General features: G+C 39.0%; 1 protein-coding gene across 3 annotated transcripts in view; it reads left to right on the forward strand.

The window, feature by feature from the left end:
• fbln1 (fibulin 1) overlaps positions 1-24404 on the forward strand; it is a 100311-nt gene that overhangs the window by 61327 nt on the left and 14580 nt on the right. For 2 of the 3 annotated variants that reach the window (XM_063058059.1, XM_063058061.1), the window contains 3 exons: positions 5707-5830; positions 17423-17565; positions 23332-23463. In XM_063058059.1, coding sequence (XP_062914129.1) covers positions 5707-5830; positions 17423-17565; positions 23332-23463 — 399 coding nt within the window. Of the gene's footprint in view, positions 1-5706; positions 5831-9944; positions 12030-17422; positions 17566-23331; positions 23464-24404 lie in introns of those variants that run through there. The other variant, XM_063058060.1, reaches the window with a different exon arrangement.

Raw genomic sequence — 24404 nt, forward strand, 5'->3', positions numbered from 1 at the left:
TCGCATTAACCAACATTGTATTTCATTTGCCAGACCTTGGCCCACTCACTTAACCTATCTATATTCCTCTGCAGACTCTCCACACCCTCTGTACAATTTGCTGTTCCACTCAGTTTAGTGTCATCAGCAAATCTTGCTACACTACACTCAGTCCCCGCTTCCAAATTATCAATGTAAATGGGTAAACAGCTGCAGGCCCAGCACCAACCACTGCGGCACCCCACTCACCACTGACTGCTAACTGGAGAAACACCCATTTATACCAACTCTCTGCCTTCTGTTGGTTAACCAATCCACTATCCATGCCAATACACTTCCTCCAACTCCATGCAACCGTATCTTATTTATAAGTCTCTTGTGCGGCACCTTATTGAACGCCTTCTGGAAATCCAAGTATACGACATCCACCCTCTATCCACTGTACTCATTATGTCTCAAAGAACTCCAGTAAACTTGTCAGACAGGACCTGCCCATGCTGTATCTGTCTAATGGAACCACTCCTTTCTTAATGTTTCGCTGTTTCTTCCTTAATGACAGCTTCAAGCATTTCCCCAACTACAGATTTTAAGTTAACTGGCCTATAGTTGCCTGTCTTTTGCCTATATCCTTTTTAAAAAATTGGCGTGACATTTGCTGTCTTCTGATCCGCTGGGACCTGCCCGGAGTCTAGAGAGTTTTGATAAATGATTACTAACGCGTCTACTATAACCTCCGCCAATTCCTACAGCACCCTGGGATGCATCCCATCAGGACCAGGGGACTTATCTACTTTCAGGCCCTCTAGTTTGCTCATCACTATCCCTTTAGTGACAGTGATTTTATCGAGGTCCTCACCTCCCATTTCGTCCATAGCATTCTTCTTTGGCATATTAGACGTGTCCTCCACCGTGAAGACTGACACAAGATAGTCGTTCAATGCCTCAGCCATTTCCTTATCACCCAATATCAATATCCCCTTCTCGTCTTCCAAGGACTATTTTTACTTTCATACTCTATCTTCCCTTTCCTTATTTCTTGTTTAGTTGTTCCCTGTTGCAAGTTTTCCTGATCCTCCAGTCTTCCACTACTCTTTGCGACTTTGTACACATGAGCTTTTAATTTGATACTATCTTTTATTTCCTTAGTTATCCAAGGCTGGCTCTCCCCACACTTCTCTTCATCCTTCTTAAATTTTCTAGTAGCTTGTTCTATTTGCATGCTGTCTCTTATTCTCCCTGGCCAGTCCAGAATTCTCCAGCATTCCAACACAGATTCCTGCAAATACAACTTAATTTGTGAGAAAGCTTTTAAAGAAAAATAATCCTTTGGCACCTGGCCTACTAACCTCTACTGGCTTCAGCTATTTTAAGGAACTTGAGAAATCACCAGTTCATTGACTCATCACAGCAATGTCCAGGAGAAATCAATCAACAACTGATCAAAATGCAGTTGATCCCTTTACATAGTGTTGGTGGGTGGGTCCTTCTTGCTTATGAATATATGTGAGAGTAAGTGTGGGTGACAACTGGAGAATGTAGCTCCCATCTGGCAGCACAGCAGGGTTACAGCTTTGGAGATATGAGGGAAAACAGGTGCTGGAAACGGGAGCAACCAACAGTCTGATAGAAGAACTCGGCAGGTCTTCCTGCTGGTGGGTTTGTCCTAAAACATCGACAATTCCTTTCCTCTCTCAGCCCCTCCAAATACTGCTTGACCTGTTGAGTTCCAGCAGGTTATTGCTCCAGGGTTGCACCTTTTACTGGATGGATCATGATGTTGACACAGGCTGATAGACTCGCCAACTGGTTGCCACCATATCTTACACCAGAATCATGCCCTTGCCCGTCAGCTGGCATATTGGAACTAATTTTTATCCACAGTGCCCAAAATCAGGGGCTGTTGAACTGAGTTTTATGGCCAGCATTTTTATATAAAATTAATAAACTGGACTATCACTGACCTGTAACAAAGTGGAACTAGGCTGGCCAGACAAATCCCAGGAAATAACATTAAAAAAACTTCCAATTTATCAATGTATTACAAACGTTTGAATCTCCAGGTGTTCGATGTGCTGAATGGTTTGCATTTTATTTACTGTAACAACACAAATCCATTCTACAAATGTGTTATAAATATTGAATATCCCTGTGAGCAACCCAGCCTTTACTTAGATTGTTTAGAGAGAGAAAGAAGTGCATCACAGAACAAGTATCATCACTTCAGCACCACAAAATGCTGCAGATGACAACCTGAGTTCACCCTGATAAGCTGTGAGCTTGATGTCAATGTTGCTGCCCTACAATCACTGACCCGTATTTTCCGGATCAGTGCCTTTAGCCCTTTGAAGCCTTTAAGTCTGGGACCACAACAAAATATTTCGGTGAAAGGGTAGAAAACAGCATGTCTGATATAGTAATGCCAATCATACTTTGTAAAAACTTAGAAGTCTTTTGGCAAACAAGGACATGCTCTATATCTGATGGGTCAACATTAATTGCTGAAGCTGCTTCATTTTATTATGGGAACTGTGGAAAATTGATTTTTATCTCATTTGTATATTAAAGGCAGAGATCAATAGATGTTTGAATATTAAAAGGATCAAAAGACATGGGGTTAGTACAGGAAAGTGGTACAGAGGTAAAAGTTCAGCTATGATCTTTCTGAATGGCAGAGCAGATTCAAAGGGCCGGATGGTCTAAGCTCAGGTCAATTTCTTACGTTCACAGAACCAAAGCCATTTTCACATGTGATCACATCAGCACAAGGTCAGCCTCCCTAACTCCAGCTATTTTCTGGACTGAGCATCCTACCCACCTCCTTGTCCAAGGTTGAGACTGATTGAGTTAAAAGGTGATAAAGCAGAGATACCAGGATAATTGGATGGACTTCAAAATAAGGAAATCATCCTGTACAAATGTAATAGTATCCTAAATTACTGAGGGAAATAAGGATGGAAAATGCAGGAGGATTAGCTTTAATCCTTGAAATACAGGTCACCCTTGGAGACGTATTGGGAGTTTTCTGAAAAATCATTCACCCAATCTGTGTTTGGATTTTTCATCGTGGACTAGTCCATATCATGATGTTAAATTCAGTATTCCAAATTGTTGGAAGTGCAAATAAATCTTCTCTCAATTGGAAGAAGTGTTTGGGTCCCTGGATAAGATAAAAAAAAGCTGTGTTGCACCTCCTGTGGTTTCGTTCAAAGGTGGTGTCCAAACTGACACAAAACAACAGAGAAATGTCTTTAAGTTCATCTTACTCCAGAGGAAAAAGATCATTTTCAATTTATAATAATAAGATGAAGTGCACTGTAAATATAAACACAAGAGATCCTACAGATGCTGGAAATCCAAGCAACATACACAAAATGCTGAGGAACTCAGCTGCTTAGGCAGCATCTTTGGAAATAAATAAACAGTTAACATTCGCAAACATGAGGAAATCTGCAAATGCTGGAAGTTCAAGCAACACACATCAAAGTTGCTGGTGAACGCAGCAGACCAGGCAGCATCTATAGGAAGAGGTACAGTCGACGTTTCGGGCCGAGACCCTTCGTCAGGACTAACTGAAAGAAGAGATAGTAAGAGATTTGAAAGTGGGAGGGGGAGGGGGAGATCCAAAATGATAGGAGAAGACAGGAGGGGGAGGGATGGAGCCAAGAGCTGGACAGTTGATTGGCAAAAGGGATATGAGAGGATCATGGGACAGGAGGCCTAGGGTGAAAGAAAAGGGAGAGGGGAGGAAAACCCAGAGGATGGGCAAGGGGTATAGTGAGAGGGACAGAGGGAGAAAAAGGAGAGAGGGGAAAAGAATGTATATAAATAAATAACGGATGGGGTATGAGGGGGAGGTGGGGTATATAAATAAATAACGGGTGGGGTACGAGGGGGAATCCCTTATCACCATTCAGGGCCCCTGACAGTCCTTCCAGGTGATGCGACACTTCACCTGTGAGTCGGCTGGGGTGATATACTGCGTCCGGTGCTCCCGATGTGGCCTTCTGTATACTGGCGAGACCCGACGCAGAGTGGGAGATTGTTTTGCTGAACACCTACGCTCTGTCCGCCAGAGAAAGCAGGATCTCCCAGTGGCCACACATTTTAATTCCACGTCCCATTCCCATTCTGATATGTCTATCCACGGCCTCCTCTACTGTCAAGATGAAGCCACACTCAGGTTGGAGGAACAACACCTTATATTCCGCCTGGGTAGCCTCCAACCTGATGGCATGAACATTGACTTCTCAAACTTCCGCTAATGCCCCACCTTCCCCTCATACCCCATCCGTTATTTATTTATATACACACATTCTTTTTCTCTCTCTCCTTTTTCTCCCTCTGTCCCTCTCACTATACCCCTTGCCCATCCTCTGAGTTTTTACCCTCTCTCCCTTTTCTTTCTCCCTAGGCCTCCTGTCCCATGATCCTCTCATATCCCTTTTGCCAATCAACTGTCCAGCTCTTCGCTCCATCCTTCCCCCTCCTGTCTTCTCCTATCATTTTGGATCCCCCCCTCCCCCTCCCACTTTCAAATCTCTTACTATCTCTTCTTTCAGTTAGTCCTGACGAAGGGTCTCGGCCCGAAATGTCGACTGTACCTCTTCCTATAGATACTGCCTGGCCTGCTGCGTTCACCAGCATCTTTGATTTGAACAGTTAACATTTCTGGCTGTCTGAAGAGGGCCTTTCCTCCTTTCTTTCCAGTCCTGAAGAAGGCTTCTGACCTGAAGTGTCAATTGTTTATTCAGTCCCACGGATGCTGCCTGACCTGCTGAGTTCCTCCAGCATTTTGTGTATGTTACTGTGAATATGATTCTAGGTTTGGGCATTTTAAGCAGAAAATTAAACTTAAATACTAAACCAGATAAAAGGAATGATAGGTTAATGTTCTAGAATCTAATCTCAGTATCATTAGTAGCTGGGCAGATATAGGGCATGTTGGTAAGTTGCACTGAATTAATCATCAAAGTTTACAAAAATAACATGGAAATAAATTGTAATATTTTTCTATATTAATTCTAAAATAGTGGTCTATTTATTTGAAGTTACTTTCTCAAAGATCTCCTAGGACAAGGGTTCCCAACCTGAGGTCAATGATATTGCTTAATGGTATTGGTCCATGGCATAAAAAAGGTTGGGAACACCTGTCCTAGGATCTTTTTGTGAATCATAGCAATTCAGTGGTTATCATAGATGAAACTCCCAAGGTATTGAAGTGAAGTAGCTAACCTTCAACTAGAAGCTAGAAATTCAAATAAAATAATTCATTTCATCACTACAACCTTGACTTTTCGGACTGAGACCCTTCATCAAGACTTGGCTGAAACGTTGACTGTTTACTCTTTTCCAAAGATGCTGCCTGACCAGCTGAGTTCCTCCAGCATTTTGTGTGTGTTGTTAGGATTTCCAGCATCTGCAGATTTTCATTTGACTGTATATAAAAGGTTATTTTTGTTCTAGGATATATTTACTGGAATTAGAAAAACATGTGTATGCAAACATCATTCCATTTTTTTTATCATCAACAAATCATCTTTTAACTTAAAATTGTTGTTCATTGCATATCCTACATGTAGAAGAATTTTTGAGAAAGCAGGGAGCTTCCGAACACATTGGGGTTCAAGACTGTACATGTTCCCAAGAAGCTCAGCCTAATAGTTAGGTATTGATACTGCAAAAATCACAAAATTTGTAACATTACCTAAAATCTGTTTCCTTTCCCAGATATTGATGAATGCATTACAGGGACGCATAACTGCTCTGGTACTGAGACATGCTTCAATGTCCAGGGGAGTTTCCGCTGCCTGATTTTTGACTGCCCAGAAAACTATCGAAAATCTGGAGAGGCGTGAGTATTTTTGTGTTTGACATTTTCAAGCCAGTAACAACAGAATCTTCAAATTCTATTCCAGATAGAGGTGTTGGCTTATTCTCCCAAGTTCATAGATGGCTTCTGCTATTTAAGCAAGATTTCTGGCAGGCCAACATTCATCTTAGCTCTGACTATGGGCAAAGTAATAATGGTTGAAACTAGTAAAAGTATAAAAGAAACTCTAATCTTCTTCCTTGCTCAATGACATAAGAGTATAATGCACAGCAAATCAATGATAACAGAGTTAAATTTTTTTCCAGTCTGGAGCAACAATCTATTGGAGGAACTTAGTAGGTTGAGAACATTTGCTGGGGGAGAGGAATTGCTGACATTTAAAAAAGTATCCTGATGCAGGGTTTCCCCCTGAAACATTGACAGTTCCTCTCCTCTACAGGTGCTTCTTGAACTGCTAATTTCCTCCAGCAAATAGTTTGTTGTTCCAGATTCCAGCATCTGCAATCTTCTGTTTCTCCTCTTTCTTCAAATCTCTATGCTTTGTGCAAAGATTAGGATTTTAATCACAGTTACCCCTGTTACAGTTGCTCCTAAGTATAGTTATGCAACCAGTTGAAAGAACACCATACAAATTTGATGTCTCTGTGCCTCAACTATAGTTCAAATAGTTAATTTCTCTGTCTATCAATTAGTGTTTTTCATGTACACTGGTGTTTGTCTGTCTTTGTTAATGTATAGTATTTTGTAAAAATCTGTTGTATTTTTTCCTGTAAATGTTGGCAAGAAAATGAATCTCAAAATAGTATGATGACATATATGTACTTTGATAATAAATTTACTTTGAGCTTTGAACTTTTAACCAGTACTAATGAAGGGTCTTGACCCAAAACATCAATTCTAGAATTTTGTATGTTGCTCCTGATTTCTAGCATCTGCAGTCCCTTGTGTTTGCTTTCACTATTTACAGCTTTTTTGTACGTTTAGAGCAGCAAAATAAAGAGAAATTCAATTTCTATGTATCAGTCCTAATTCCAAACTTGTATTCTTTCAGCTTTCTTCTGCCTACCAGCAGAAATGAATAGTTTCTTCTGAAGTTCCAGAGGCCCAGGATGTGTATCAGTTAGGAAAAGTAGGGATGCTACACAATGATTAAAGTCACATTGAGTGTTTTCGTGGCTGTCCTTAGATCAAATTCCATACAATGATGAAGGAAAGTAACCTGGCTGGTGACCTTTATATCTGGTGCAATGGATAAGATAAGTTCGGATTAGAAGTGATGAACTTCTGATTTACTTCATTGCTCTTTCCCTCTCAACACCCCAATATGTACAACTGAACTTTGAATAACTATGTTGACTCCAGAAATTTATCACATCTTAACAGATCACTGGCATTAAAAATTACTTTTGCTGCAACAGCTTTAAAAACAAACCTTCAAAGTTGTTGTATGCTACATTTCCTTTTTTTTACTATAAGGAGATCGCAGCCACAATTAAAAACTTATACTTGAAGTTAATATCCTGGCCAAGAGCCATTATTGTGTAGTCTCCAAATGATGACAGAGTCTGACTATGTAGAAAATTTCCAACTAACACTGGGAGGATTCTATCAGTGTGTTTGCTATGCATGCACCTTCAGGGCATAAATATATTTTCTCCCTCAGTTTCTAATGGCATTGTTCCAAATTGTTTAAAAACAATAACTACACAATGACTTTCTCAGGTAAAATGTTGTGTTGTCATTTTTAACTCAAATCATATGAGGTAGATCTTTGTCTAAGCAGTGATCTGTTAGAGAAATTTGCCACTCTTTGTAAGAACCCATGTTATTTTGGAGGTTAAGGGATATCCTACATGGAGCTGAACTGCAGATCCGTCATGATCTCAATGCATGTGAAGGTGGGTGTCCATTTCAGTTCATGCTCTCATCACACTTAAAGTAATAACACTTTGGTAAAACAGTCTATTTTTAAAAAGGGAAGATACCACGCCCACAATGCTGTACTTTAGGTGTTCCATATTACAAGTCCCAGAGCACGACAACCTAGGGAAACTGTTAATTAACAGGAAGTGAATGTGTGACACTGAAATTTTGTGTGAACATTCTGTCTCTGTTATGTGGCAACTGTGAAGGCACCTCATTATCGTCAATGTGAATAGTTGTATGGGCTTAAAAAATTACAAAAAGCCTTCCCCCCATTGTTGGACCAAGTCTAAGTCAATATTTGAAGAAGGGAAGTAACATCTTTTTCAGTATTTTTTCGGTCACTGGCAAAATCTTGGTGACTATTTCTCCTTTGCTACATATTAGCACTTTGATGACATACTTTTCAACAATTTCATTGTCTGCTTCATTCATAATAATTTTTGCTCAGCTGGGCAAACTTAGACATTTTTCTTGACACAATATTTTGGTTTAACTGTCCTTTTATACTGCTGGTACCTGGTTCCTATCTTCTATTTACTTGAGCATTGGCCTTCCTTTTTGCTGGCTCCATTCGCATGATTACGATTAGAGTTATTCTTGTCATTATCAAGTTGCGGAAGAGCATTATAAAACAAGACTGATCATAAAATAATTTTAATACATTTATTTTCTTCCAGTTATGTATATGAGCACTTATCTTCCATTCTTTAATTCAAAGCTTACAAGGTAGTGTGGGAATAAGATAATATTCCTTGGAATGAATATTGAATAGGAACATCGTTTGCACCTTTCTACAGAAGCAGACAGCTGATAGTGCTGAGAATAACCAATGCATTGCCATCACTGTCTAGTTCAGAGAACGGCAGCACAGCGGTTATCTGTTTCTTTATTTCTCCTACAGTAAAATATGTTCTTTAATGGCTGCGCTCATGATCTATGAAGCTGTAAAATATGAAGGCAAGATAGTACTAGGATTTTAATGTAGAGCACCTTGCTTGGAGGGAGGCGTTCTTGACTGATCTGTGCCTTTGAAAACAGTGGTATTTTTGACCTGTGCAACTGAGTTTAAAAATAATACTCTGCTCGTCAGTAACAGAAGAGCAAAAATTAGCTTTGGATAAAAGCCATTCAGCCAATTTCATCTTATCCTTCTTGTAAACTAAAATTGCTATTTTCCTACTGTATTTCAGTTAATATTTCCCTAAGTGAATATTATCCTGCCTAAAGCAATTCGTCCCTTTTCTCAAGTTCGCTATTCTTGTGTAAACCGATGCTTGTCCTCATTTTTCCTTCATAATTCTAAAAGCACTGAGACCCACATTCTGTTTTTCAGCATTTTGAACTTCTGTAAACTTTCCTCTGAGTCTTATTCCCAGGAAGCTGAAGAATCTCATCAAGTACAATCCTACAAGTCTCACTGGGGATTAACCTTTTGCTTTCCACTGCCTTGCTCTGTCCCTATGCTATGATTGCTGAGTTTACCCTTGAACTATAATAATTGGCAAGTTCCTAAGTATATCTGCTTGGTTATTCACCTTACTAAGTTGTCACTGATAACTCTCCTGAGATTTTTGTGGCTTGCTATGCCAAAGTTCTGGTGGATCAGCAATGAATTCACCAGTATTATCTTTGCAAAATATCTGAAATGAATGTTCGCCCTCAACAAGTGATCATGCTGTTAGCAAGCCAAGATTAAAATTAAAATAAATGATGATCTTAAATGCAAAAAAACGGCATCTGAATAGGAATGGGGCTGGAGATGATTCTCCGCAAATATTTTCCTCTTCACTTGCATCAATCATGGTGGAAGATCTGCAGCATGGATGATGGAGATTTCACACTGTTGTTCAAGGTTTTGTGGTGGGGAAAGTGAGGCTGCTCTATTGTTAAGGTGGGGATGTGAGAGAACTCCTGACAAGGTTCACCACTGCCACCACTTGCCAAAGATCAAGATCTAAATAATTTAAATCTAAGAATCTGAATGATTTTTTAATGGACTTTCTCTTGCTTGTCTGCCATATTTTGGGGCTTTCTTTGGCTCTTTGCAAGTTACATGGATCAGTGGGAGAACTTCTGTTGAGTTTACAGTGGATGAGTGGGAGAAATCCATTCCCACTGTGCAGGTAATTCTTTTATTTTCTGCTGCACTGATTTGCTGGCTTTGCTTATGTTCATTAACACCCCTCTTTCCTCTCTCACTTTCTTCCAGTCGCTGTGAGCGCTTGCCTTGCAATGAGAATAAGGAGTGCCAAAGCCTGCCTTTAAGAATAACCTACTATTACCTCACTTTCCCCACCAACATCCAAGTGCCCACCAATGTCTTCCGATTTGGGCCCTCTCATGCTGTTCCTGGAGATAACATTCTCCTTTCCATCACCCATGGCAACGAGGACAACTATTTTAATGCGCAGGAACTGAATAACCACAATGGAATTGTGTTTGTACAACGGCAAATCACAGAACCCAGGGATTTTCTTCTCACCGTTGAGATGAAGCTCTTGCGTCATGGAGTCACCAATATTTTTGTAGCAAAAATCTACATTGTTGTTACTGCTGAGGTTTGATGACTAGTGACTAGTCAGAGTATTGATTAATATTGTTTCTTCAATTAACCCAATATATTGTTGACTGACAAAATAAAAATACAGACCCTCTGCAGTTGACTAGGCACAATCAACTGACCCAGTTCACAGGGTTCGCAGTTTTGCTTTACTCCTACTGCACAATTACCAAGTATACTTTTATTTTATATTATCCTTTAGCCAAACTAGCCATACTCTGACATTTACTGTGCATACTTAGTGGCTTAATAATAAATCCCACTGCTTGACTTCTTTCTGTTTGCAAAAAATGGAGGATCTCAAATTTAAAAGAAGCAGTATATGCATATTATTCAAGTTAGTGACCCAACTGTTCTTTTATCAGTGTGAATTATGAACTTACGAATCTTAACTGTTGTCTTCAAGACTTTTTCATACATCAAATCAAACTGTAAATATAAAAGTCATTTTTTATTCTTCTGTTTAAAAGTTTCTTTTACATTTGAAAGAAAAACATATACTGGATCTCTGAGAATAGTTAATTTCACACCAGTTATTATGATATCAAAATAAGTTTATTTCCTTCCTATTTTTCTGATGCATTTACCTGTGCATTAATATAGCAAAATGAAAATTCTATTCAGTATGTTAGTATATCCTTATATTACTTAAAGATATATAGAGGACCTCGACTGGGGCGGGGGGGGGGGGGGAATTTTCCTGCTCATCTGTTGTAACACCAGACGAAGGAAAAGCCTTAGAGACACAGGGAAAATCACAAATTTAATTCCTGCCACATATATTTATGTAGCTCTTCCATTTGTAGAGATGGACAAATGAATGAACTGCAGACTCATTCCCTCTGGGCTTTGTTTGCAGGGATCGATTATTGCCAAGTGTTCTTTGGAATTCTAAACCTGGTTACCTTATATCAAATTTTAAAAGTACTTTTTTGCATATATGTGTTCTTGCATTTCTTTATATCTCTTTTCCAGTTACAATGACACTGTACTTACATGACCAGCTACCAACTAACAATGGTATGCTGGCAATAGAAGACCCTGGACAATGACATAAAGCTGTGACTTGTCAAAAAGTTCTCTATTCTAGTAGGTTCAAATTAGTCAATTGATATTTTATAAGTGTTCTAATTGACTCACCAATCATGTACTTGAATTTCTGAAATTCTAAGGAGTCGATAGTTCTCATAAGATATCTTAGAACAATCTGAGCCTTCTTTAATTGTGCATAGTAAGCTCATCTAGGTAGGTTTCAATGGTTAGATCGATACCATTTTGAACAATATTTCTACAAAATTGTGAAATGCTTGAGCCAGATTAGCTTTACAAATGCCTGTTTTTCTTATTATACTCAGTTTTTAATTGTACCAGACACTGAAAACATGGAAACTACTTTCCGATATTAACAGTTGTACAGTGACTATTTTTTTAACTAATAAGATGTCAATATGGAACAAGACTGGAGAAAATTCATCAAAGTAGCTGGCTAAGTAGTCTACTGATATTGACTGTCTTGCACCCTCATTTACGGCTCATAGATGTCAACATTTTTGTGATATAGTTGGCAAAAATCTGCAAGGCTTCAGATCCATTCATGCTGATGGCTCCACTTGAATCTAAAACTGACGCACAGAGACTTTTTCACTGGCTCATTTAGTACTCTGCCTTTATGTTACTGTATCATTCATTTACTTTTTATATCACAGATTATTAAATAAAATGCTTTTCTTTATTCCTGGACCTAGGCTTTTTTTGAACTCACATTTTTGCATCACAATACATTGGGAATCTCATAGTTCCTTTATACAATGTTGTTCCACAGCTACTTTACTCTGCGTTCTGACTTTCCACATGCAGCAGCAATACTTTGTATTTATATAGTACCTTTAATATTTAGTGAAATATCCCAAGGCATCTCATAGGAATGCTATTAAACAGAATGAAACCACATAAATTGTGACCTAAAGAAGTAAGCTTTAAGAAAGTAAATAAAAATGGTAGTGAGGCTTAGGGATTAAGTTCCAAATCATAGCCTTTGGCAGTTGTAGGCATGACTTTTACTGATGAAGTAACAGAAATTAAGGATGTGCAAGAGGTTTATTTTAGATGGAATAGTTAGTTCAGAGCTCTTGAAGGTATGCAGGCTTGTAGCATTGAAAAGATAGTCAAAATCTTAAAATGGAGAGAAAGCTTACCAGCATCTTTATTTCTTTGGAGATAGGGAGAAAGAAATTTGGCACGTGCCTTTTGACCCCCACCAATTTTTATTGTCAAGATGGAGCGTAGAATGAATTTGTAAGTCTGGCAGGAGCAAAGGATGTTAGGGATGGTGAGGGTGGAGTGCTGCAGGTGGGGTATGAGACAGGTGGCAGAGGAGAGAGAGGAGGGGTGAGGGGTGGCACGGGTGCAGACACCCCCAGCCCTGAGACACCAGGCAAGGTCATTTGGTTCCAAACAATTGGTTTATTGATCATTACAGAATATCTCTATGGTGCTTCCTGCTCCCTCACCTCTCCCTTCCTCTTTTCCCAACCATGATTCCTCTCTCCCCGCCTTCTTCCCACTTTCAGTCCACAATAGAGACCCATAACAGAATCCGGTTTATCATCACTCAGACATCATGAAACTTGTTTTTTTTCTTGCCACATCAGTACAGTGCAATACATAAAATTACTACAGTATTGTGCAAAAGTCTTAGGCACCCCGGCTATATATATGTGCCTAAGACTTTTGCACAGTACTGTACATACATATACACACACACATACAGGTGTGTATGTACCTCAGTACATATGACAATAATAAACCACTTCACCTCACAATTAAGTCTGTAGACCTCTGATACCAAAGGACAGTATGGAATATAAGGGATGTAAGAGGAATACCAAAAAGCTGTCTTAGAATTTGGGGTTGCAACCATCACCATGTCCCATTTGTGAATGACTATGTTTCAGAAAGGACTACGTTCTAGTTTATTGTCATAGGCATACACAGGACATAAATACCATAAAAATAAGCTTTTATCACAGAAGTACATTACAAACATGAGCTAACATAAGCTTAATTAAATTAAAATTGATGTAAACTGGTGAAAGTGGTGGCCAGTGCGATCATGTTTGCTGTTGTGTGCTGGGGCAGCAGGCTGAGGGTAGCAGACACCAACAGAATCAACAAACTTATTCGTAACGCCAGTGATGTTGTGGGGATGGAACTGGACTCTCTGACGGTGGTGTCTGAAAAGAGGATGCTGTCCAAGTTGCATGTCATCTTGGACAATGTCTCCCATCTACTACATAATGTACTGGTTGGGCACAGGAGTACATTCAGCCAGAGACTCATTCCACCGAGATGCAACACAGAGCGTCATAGGAAGTCATTCCTGCCTGTGGCCATCAAACTTTACAACTCCTCCCTTGGAGGGTCAGACACCCTGAACCAATAGGCTGGTCCTGGATTTATTTCCTGGCATAATTTACATATTACTATTTAACTGTTTATGGTTTTATTACTATTTATTATTTATGGTTCAACTGTAACGAAAACCAATTTCCCCCAGGATCAATAAAGTATGACTATGACTGTGACTATGAAATAGGATGGTACATAAACTAGGATAGGCAATAAATTACAGAATGGGTCAGACAGGTTATACAAGTTGGCAGAACACGGCAGAGGATTATAAAGCATTACACAAAGGACATGAAACACGAATGAAGCCGGAAAAGAACCAGGGTGTCAATTGACTGACTATCTCAATTACTGTTCTTCACTGGCAAATCTACAAAGCCTACAGAATGTTGGCCAATCTAGTCAAAGCCAGAGTACAAATCAGAAAAAATCATTGTCACATTACTCATACCTATGGTTGGATTCCACATTTTGTATGACATTTGGTTTCAGTTACTAAGAGATAAAGAAAGCCTTCAAGAATGGTATACATTGCGTGGAAGAAACAATGCATTGATGCCAAAATCAAGGTTTTGAGTCATCTCTTTTTTCTGTGTTTGTAAAGTAGGAAATCAGGAGTTGGGCTAGAAGTTACTCCAGGCTAATTTTGGCATTGAAAGAACAATGTGGGTCACCTTTATGTTGTTTGTGAATTTTCCATAAAGTGCAAGAGTTTCCCTATACCAAAGTCATGCTGAATTATTCTGGATTTCATATGGAGAGGTAGTTCCAATCTGGAAAAGTTTGGAACCAGCTAAATACTTATGAAGTTATTAGGCCAAATATTGCTGGATATGGTGGCTAGTTCCAAAATGAACTGCTGGAGCAGGCCATTCGAAAGAGAGTAAGTTCCAGATTTGCACACAGGCTCCACAAGTCCTACTTGAGCCCACAGTCCTGAGTATCACCACTCAGATCCTGTGCCAAGTCAAATCTTGCATGTACATTGGAGAACCCATTGATTTCAGACTGGCTGCTTGTATTGCAGATTAAGAGAGAAGGCTGATTTTATTTTTCTTTTAACGTTTCAAGTCATTTTAATATTTTTAGTCTATTTCATCGGAAATATTAATTCTTAGTTTTTAAATATTTCACTTTTAATTGTGAATTATGGTGAATATTGGACCTTTAGAAGCAGGTGATATCACTACAGTTTTGACAGTAGGGTGCAGGGGATTACCATCTGATTTTGGGTAGCATACCTGGTTCAGATTTTCTGGCCTAGCACAATCTGACCCTCAGTCTTGGAAGCACATAGTTTATAAATTACACTATTGATGAATGTATATTCCTTTAGAAGAACTGGCTCCTACATCTGAACACATCACAATGGAGTAAATAGGCAATCTATACTGGATGCTCTCTTGGCAATCTATGATTGATTTGAAATCCTTTGTTGACAAATAATAAATAGTAAATCTGATTTTCCAGTACTTGAATTTTGGTGATACTGTATACTTTTGAATACTCTTGTTAATCTGCTCTCTTGCTTTTTTAAACAAAATTCTCACTCTGTCTAGTTTTCTGTGAATGTCTGCAATAAATTATGTGAAATGTATTGTCAAAATTACCATCAAGTATTCACCCTGCAATTCCAAAAATGAAAAAATCCATTGGTTTACATTTATTTTACATATGTTTATATTCTCTCTGCAAGTTTGACATTAAGGACATTAGTGTGGTTTTGTATCTTGAATCAATAATATCACCACAAACTAAACAGAAAGAACACAACTTCAAGCAAAATGAGTCAGTCAAGCTCACACAACTGGGACCATACATGGGTTTGTGAAACCAAGAAGGGTTTGAAATTTGGGACAAAATCTATTGATCTAAAAGCATTTATGCAAATCAAGTGGCCACTGCTAGAAATGTACCAAATCTGGATGTTGAACTACTTATTCATGAAGATGTGCCTGTTAGATCTAGTACAGGCTTCAAGTCTGCAGAAGTAATTCGGGTGAACTGCTTCCATCTGTATGAATGTTTCTGGGTAAGTGGAGACTGGATTACAGTATGACTGCTGTACTGAAGATTTTATAAGGAGCCTCTGAAGGAGTTTGTAACTTGCTCAGTAAGGATTAATTTTCTCTCATCCAGTCCTACAAAACGATAAATACTGAATCCTCTTTACATGCTGTTATTTTGCTAGATTCTAATGGAAGAAAAAATTTTCTGCATTGGAAAAAGTAACAGCCAGTTCTTGTCTATTTTGAAATATCATTCAAGACAGATTAATATCTCATGATATGGCTACCTTTATGTTCCACATGAGAAAGTAAAGCCGTCCCTGATTTCCAATGGTCAGCTTTTATCAATTTTGTCTCCTCCTCTCCCATTTTCCACGGCCTTTATTGAACTGTAACCCATCCTCCATTTGTGTTTATTGTTATCAGTCATGTGTAGCCTTTTTCTTTGAATGGTGAAGAAAATATTGGAGAGAAATCTCAATCCCAATTACATTTCTCTTCATCTAGTTATCTAACTTTACCGCCTTACTTTGTTTCCTTTTAAACACTTTTCCTTCAATGGCAGCACAGCCCCTTGGACAACAATAATGAGTTTAGAGGAAAATATGAAATTATCGCAGTGCAAGGAGTCACAAGAGACTGCAGATGCTGGAATCTGGAGAAACAAGCAATCTGCAGAAGGATATCAGTGGGTTGAGCAACATCTGAGGGGTGGGGGTGGGGCACCAGGAGGACCATTCGATGCAGGGTTTTGAACCAAAGCATTGACAGTTCCCTCTCTAGATGCTGCTTAACCAGTAGATTTCCTCCAGCAGATTGTTTGCTGCTGAACAAAATGCATTATTGATTTCAGAGATTTTTGTGAATAGCACAAGTAATTTTTTATCCTGCTAATAAGATAGATTGGGCATTTTAGGTAACAGGAAAGCTTTATTTCTCTACCCTTCCTACAGAATCTACATTGGAAATAGAACTTTCTCTTAGCCAACTGTTTACGATTATTGAAACTCCTCCCGTAGTTTGTGCAAGTTAATAGGACATATAATTTGTTTTGACTGTCTCTGCCCATACCTTCCACCCAAATTTATTTCCTTTATGTTTTGTACGGAACAGAGCACATTTGGTTCTGATAGTGAATATGATCAGGATAGGTGAAGTGCAATTCAGCCTAAGAATATTTTTCATAATCCAGAATTTCGACCAGAAATAATGGGTTGCACCAATGAGTTTTCTGTTTATAACCCCACACTCTGTCTCTATCAAGGTGATCAAAATTTTAGTGTTCGTGCTGAGGGTATTCAATCTCTACCCAATCAACATAGTTGAATTTAAGCACTTTCTTTTGGTAGGGGGTGGGGGACATTCTAGGAATGGAATACTTTACCATGTTTGGGAATGCAGGACCAGGTTAAGTTTTCCCAGTGAGACATAACTGGACCAGTCCAAATTTGAAAGTACCTTAGTCATTCTCCAATTCTTTTAACCCCAAATATACTATGTATGATTTTTTTTCATGATTTTCTATCAGAACTTGTTTTCTGATATTTCTGTGTACATAATTAATTTTAATCATTAACAGGTATATGTTGCTGTGGCCTATATAGCATTAGTTACAATAAAATATGTTCTATAAAAATAATTTTACAAAAACCATTTAGTGTGAGTTATGGCTAAGTTTCTTTCACCACTAATTTCTTTTTTATTTTACAGGTTAAGGCCGGATAGGACAGAGACAGTTCGATGTATAAAGTCTTGCCGCCAAAGTGATACATCCTGCATACTAGACCCAGTTAACACAGTCTCCTATACTGTCGTTTCTCTGCCAACCTACAGGGAGTTCACTGGACCAGTAGGTGAGAATTTTAATTAAGTTACTTTTGGCTAGGTTAAACTCTGCCAATGAGGCAGCTAATGCATAAAGAGTTAATTAACCTGTTTACTAGAAATAAACCAGAGAATGTTTCTTCATTATATAAGTGGCGGGGGAGAAAAACCTCAAGAATATAACAGTAATTCAAGCCATAAAGAATCTGCTAAAGAAATTCAGCAGGTCAAGCAGGTCTGTGGAGAGACCCTGCATCAGACCTGATGCTGCTTAACTTGTTGAGCTCCAGATTCCAGCATCTACAGTCTCTCGTGTCTCCAAATTAATTCAAGAAATAGACAGATATTTCTCAAATGGAATGAAAAATCTCAGGGGGAAATTATTCTTGAATTTCTCCTTGCACCTATAAACTGTGACAAATATATCATGAAACACAGATAGAACATTGGAGGAAAATTTCCAGTCTGGCAGTATTGTTGCACAGATTTTTACCGCTGCACAGGAAGTTTAATTCTTTGCTCTCTACAAAGGAGTTGTTATACTGAACAGGAAGAAAATAAAATGGTAAGTTTTCCTGAGCATTTTCTCTAGTGTACCTGTTAGGATAAAACACAACAAATTAGTGAAATATAGTGGAATGTAAAAAGGAAATTCAGGATCTTGCAGTACTGCTTCAATACTCTATTTTTATGTCTTATTGCTCACCTTAGGTCTCACCTGTACCAATTTTCATCACACCTCTCTGCTGACCCTCAGCAGTAGACAGAAGAGACATAAATATCCACTGGATAATGGGCAGCTGGGAACTTTAAGAGTCTTAAACAGTTTCAGATAACTGCCAGAGAACTTGTAAATTTCTTATTCATTTGTTTTCAGCTAAAACTGAAGTTTGCAATGTCTTTATTTCATAGTTTATCTCTCTTCTCCTCTTGCTCTTTGGCCCTCCCCCAAACAGGGAGTTTAATATTAAGGAACCCTGAGGAGGCAGTGACCGTAATATTATAGAATTCACCCTGCAGTTTGAGAGGGAGAGGCTAATGCCAGATGTATAAGTACTATAGTGAAGTAAAGGGAATTACAGAGTGTTCAGAGAAGAGCTAGCCAAAGCTGACTAAAAGAGGACACCAGCAGGGATGTTGGCAGGACAGCAGTGGCTGGTGTTTCTGGGATCAATTCAAAAAGCGTTGGATAGACAATCCCAAAGATGAAGAAGATTTCTAAAGGGAGGATGAGGCAACTGTGGCTGACAAGGGAAGTCAAAGACAGCATAAAATCCAAAGAAAGCACATATAACATAGCAAAAATTAGTGGGAAGTTAGCAGAATAGGAAGGTTTTAAAAACCAACAAAAGGCAACTAAAAACGCCATATGGAGAAAAAAGATGGAATATGAAGTTAAGCTAGCCAATAATATAAAAGGGAAGATAAAAAGTTTGTTTTGAATAGAGAAAGAATAGAAGAGAGGCAAGAGTGGATGTTGGATCACTGGAAAGTGACATTGGAGAGATAGTAATGGGGGACAAAGAAATGGTGGATGAATTTAATAAGTATTTTGCATTAGTCTTCACTGTGGAAGACATTAGCAATATGCCAGAAATTCAAGAATGTCAGGGGTAGAAGAGAGTATAGTTGCTATTACCAAGATGAAGATCCATGGAAGCTGAAAGATCTGAAGGTATATAAGTCCCCTGGACAAGATAGACTACACCCCAGGATTCTGAAAGAGGTAACTCTACCAATGTAGTAGAAAATTGGAGGGAAATTTTCATTCTAAGGAAGGAATTTTTATGTACTGCGATTCAACTGCTGGCTGAAAAGACACTTAACTACAAATCAAAGTCATATAAAACGTAATGGTGCTGATTATTTTAAACAGCTATTGAAATTTCAAAACAAACAGAATAAAACTTTTGTTAATAAAGTCACAATCAGTAAAAGGGTATCAGGAAGCAAGTTATTTAGTAGCAGAACTTATTACCCATAAAGTCACACAGTTGGTGAGAACCTAACTATGCCAGCATGTAAAATTATAGTGGGTAAAATGCTAGGATAAGATTCACTACGAGAAATTGAAAAGGTTTCACTCTCAAACAGTATAATAGTCGACATATTGATCACACTTCACATGATGCTGAAGAGGTCTTGTGTGATAAACTGAAAAACAACAGCTTTTCTATCCAGGTTAATGAGTCAACAGATTTCACCAATTAATGTCATGTTGTAGCATTTGTTAGATTTGTAAATGATGGTGAAATTCAAGAAAACTTTTTCTGTTGCAAAGAGCTGCCCGAAACTAGCAAAGTCATGATATACTTAATATTTAGTCTTCATATTTGGAAACTAAAGGTCTACCTTGGAGGAACTGTGTTGGGGTCTGTACTGATGATGCACCATCAATGACGGGCTCCATGAGAGGTTTCGTTTCTCTTGTAAAAAAGAAAATCCTGATGTCACAACATACTACTTCAACATTGCAAATAAATTTTCATGTTGTAAATAGCATTAATTAATTTACAATCTTTTTCCAACCTTGTAAAATCAATTTACAACCTTTATTTAAAGTAAATCTACCAAGCCTACCTTTAGAAAAATTAAATCCATTTTGGGTTAAGCCAGTTATTTAACAGAAATTTGTTATATTTGCCTTATGAGTTTTAAAAATTTATGAAAGGGAAAGAAAGTTATTAATTTCAAGAAAGGTAAGTGAAGCTTAACTACCTGTTTTTTTTTCAGGAAAGGTTGACTAAAAATTCATTCTCGAGTATTGACAATTATTTTTAGATTATTATATCTACAACTTACTGATCACACTAATGTGACATGAGCTATAGATAAAATAATTTGTACACAGGGGTTCCTTGAGACCTGAAAATTATTTCAAGGGTTCCTCCAGGGCAAAAAAGTTGAGAAAGGCTGGCCTAGATAAAGTGGATGTGGAGAGGATTTTTTCTACAATGGTGGAGTCCAGAACCAGAGGGCACAGCTTTAGAATAGAGGATTGTCCGTTTAGAACAGAGATGAGGAGGAGTATCTTTAACCAGGGGGTAGTGAATCTGTGGAACTCGTTGCCACAGACAGCTGTGGAGGTCAAGTCATTTGGTATATTTGAAGTGGGGTTTGATAGGTTTTTGATCAGTCAAGGCATCAAAGGTTATAGAGAAAAGGCAGAAGAATGGGGCTGAGAAGGATAATAAATCCTTAATAATAAATTTTTAATTCCACATCCCATTCCCATTCTGACATGTCTATCCACGGCCTCCTCTACTGTAAAGATGAAGCCACACTCAGGTTGGAGGAACAACACCTTATATTCCGTCTGGGTAGCCTCCAACCTGATGGCATGAACATTGACTTCTCTAACTTCCGCTAGGCCCCACCTCCCCCTCGTACCCCAGCTGTTACTCATTTTTATGCACACATTCTTTCTCTCACTCTCCTTTTTCTCCCTCTGTCCCTCTGAATATACCTCTTGCCCATCCTCTGGGTCACCCCCCCCCGTCTTTCTCCCTAGGCCTCCTGTCCCATGATCCTCTCGTATCCCCTTTTGCCTATCACCTGTCCAGCTCTCGGCTCTATCCCTCCCCCTCCTGTCTTCTCCTATCATTTTGCATCTCCCCCTCCCCCTCCAGCTTTCAAATCCCTTACTCACTCTTCCTTCAGTTAGTCCTGACGAAGGGTCTCGGCCTGAAACGTCGACTGCGCCTCTTCCTATAGATGCTGCCTGGCCTGCTGCGTTCACCAGCAACTTTGATGTGTGTTGCTTGAATTTCCAGCATCTGCAGAATTCCTGTTGTTTGAGGATAATAAATCAGCCATGATGGAATGGCAGAGTAGAAACGACAGGCCAAATGGCCTAATTCTGCTCCTATGTCTTATGTCTTATGGTGTTAAACTCCCACCTGCCTTTCATGCCACCAGGATTCTTTCAAAATTATGTTTTTAGGAAAAGAATGTGGAGGCATGGAAGAATGCCAGACAGACTGAGGTGTCCAAGAGCAGCTCAGAGCACTCCTAATTTCACTCATATTCTGGCATCTGCAGAATGAATTAACAAACCTCACAGAATTGGTGGAAGCATGGCTCACAATGGTGGCTGAATCATACAATGACATGTGCACATTAATTCAATCATTAATTTGTCCAGAAATCTACCAATTATGTAAGGTTATGCTTCTAACAGTACTGCATGGAAGGAGAACTTCAAGAGTGATGATATTTCCCAGGCAAGCCCCACCTGATCTGACTAACTAATCCTGTGTAACTTGGTAAATCCATTTTTGACTGTAGTTTCCCAACATTTTTGGGTCTGGATCAGGGCAGGGAAAGTTACCAGTTTCTGCCATCTGCTGCAAGGACACAACCAACTACAGTGTAGCAAAGAGCTTACGTATTTACAGTGGCTGTAACCTTAAGCTTGACAAAACCTTCTTGCAGACATGCCACTCTAAACTGTACTCCATTACATAGTGTAAGTCTTAGAAAGCATTTATCCAGAATAGAGCAATAAAATTTCTATAAGACCATAAGACATAGGAGCAGAATTAGCCACTTGGCCCATCGAGTCCACTCCGCCATTCTATCGGCTGATCCTCAGCCCCACCACCCGGCCTTCTCCCTGAAACCTTTGATACCATGGCTAATCAAGAACCTATCAATCTCCACCCTAAATACACCCAACGATCTGGTCTCCATAGCTGCCTGTCATAATAAATTTCACAAATTTACCATATTTCTCCACATTTGTGTTTTAAATGGATGCCCCTGTATCCTGCGGCCGTGCCCTCTTGACCCAGACTCCCCTGCATGGGAAACATCCTTTCCACATCTACTCTGTCTAGGCCTTTCAACATTTGAAAGGTGTCAAAGAGATTCCCCACTGAGTACAGGTCCAGAGCCATCATAAGCTCCTCATGTGATAATCCTTTCATCCCCAAAATCATCCTTGTGAACCTCCTCTGAACCATTTCCATTACCAGCACATTTTTCTTAAATAAAGAGCCCAAAACTGTTCACAATACTCAAGGTGATGCCTTACCAGTGCCTTATAAAGCCTCAGCATCCCTGCTCTGATACCCTTGACCTCTTGAAATGAACTTTAACATTGCATTTGCCTTCCTCACCACCGACTCAACCCTCAAGTTAACCTTTAGGGTGTTCTGCACAAGGACTCCCAAGTTCCTTTGCATCTCAGATTTTTGGATTTTCTCCCCGTTTAGAAAATAGTCTGTACATTTATTTCTTCTACCAAAGTGCATGACCATGTATTTTCCAACATTGTATTTCATTTGCCACTTTCTTGCCCATTCTCCTAATCTGTCCAAGTTCTTCTGCAGCCTACTCGTTTCCTCAACACCACCTGTCCCTCCACCAATCTTTGTATTATCTACAAACTTGGCAACAAAGCCATCTATTCCATCATCTAAATCATTGATATACAGAATAAAAAGAAGCAGTCCCAACATTGACCCCAACATTTCCTGCTGATACGTAAGAGCAGATAACAAAGGAAATGTCAATATATAAAAATGTGTTAAAACTTGGTTTATCAAAGCATTGGGCATTACTTGAGTTTTCAGACCCATAAATTTAGATCACAATAATTTTTGGTTGAGTTTTCTCCCAGTGGGTTGATGATGCAATGCAAATACCCCAAATACTGCCATTAGGGGTATTTATTATTCCCACAGGCTTTGTGCATTTTTATTTTAATAGTCATACAAGCAGAGAAGGTGTGACTATGTCTAATTAGTGCTAATATTTGCCGGATTATTGACATTGGTGCTTCCTCTTCACAGAGATCATATTTCTCCGAGCATCAGCTCCAGTTTACTCCAGCATCCAATTAGAGATTATGTTCCGCATCACTGAAGGAAACATACGTAACTCCTTTGACATTATCAAACGATATGAAACTGATATTACTATTGGTAAGTTGAGTTCTTATGTTTTTTTGTTTAAGTTTTATGTTTGTGTTGTCAGCAACCTGTGCACTGTCACACATTATAGTGTCTAGATTCTCAGTATGACTCGGAGGAACAGAACAGACTAAGAAAGCAAGGATTCATGCAACACACATCAAAGTTGCTGGTGAACTCAGCAGGCCAAGCAGCATCTATAGGAAGAGGCGCAGTCGACGTTTCAGGCCGAGACCCTTCGTCCTGACGAAGGGTCTCGGCCTGAAACGTCGACTGCGCCTCTTCCTATAGATGCTGCTTGGCCTGCTGCGTTCACCAGCAACTTTGATGTGTGTTGCTTGAATTTCCAGCATCTGCAGAATTCCTGTTGTTTGCGTTTAAAAAAAGCAAGGATTCATCACAGCATTCTTTTTTTATTCCAAGGGTTTCTCCAGATTCATTCTGCAAACCTCCACAGATAATTTCTGTAATTCAGAAATCTGTCAATCACCCGGCGTTTATGGTTATTGAGGGTAACAGCCGTAAAGTCACAGTCATCATTAAACAGCCAATATCAAATACATTACACAAACAGAGAGAATTTTAATCCGTCCTGGTCAGTGAGATTCCTTATTTCTTCTCTAATCTTGTTCACTGCCTTCTTAATCGGCCTTCTTCTATAAGTGTCTGTGGAGCTTGAGACTCAGACAGGAACCCTTCTAATAACAGAAGTTAGAGATAAATAGGGTGTAGGGGTCTGGATGTAGAATGAGAGTTGAAAGAGAGTGAAGTACGTTGTGCAGCATTAAAGTGCCAGACATGTGGTAACTTCATTCTGATTCATGGTGGGATGTTTAGAAGTTGTGGTTTAAGGCTAAGAGCTGAAACATTTATTATTTTACTCAACATTTTTATCAAATATTAAATTATGGAAACTCCACATTTTGATTGCACATCAGAGATTAGTTATGCCA

The sequence above is a fragment of the Mobula hypostoma genome, chromosome 9 (genome assembly GCF_963921235.1).
Source record: "Mobula hypostoma chromosome 9, sMobHyp1.1, whole genome shotgun sequence".
NCBI classification, from domain to species: Eukaryota; Metazoa; Chordata; class Chondrichthyes; order Myliobatiformes; family Myliobatidae; genus Mobula; species Mobula hypostoma.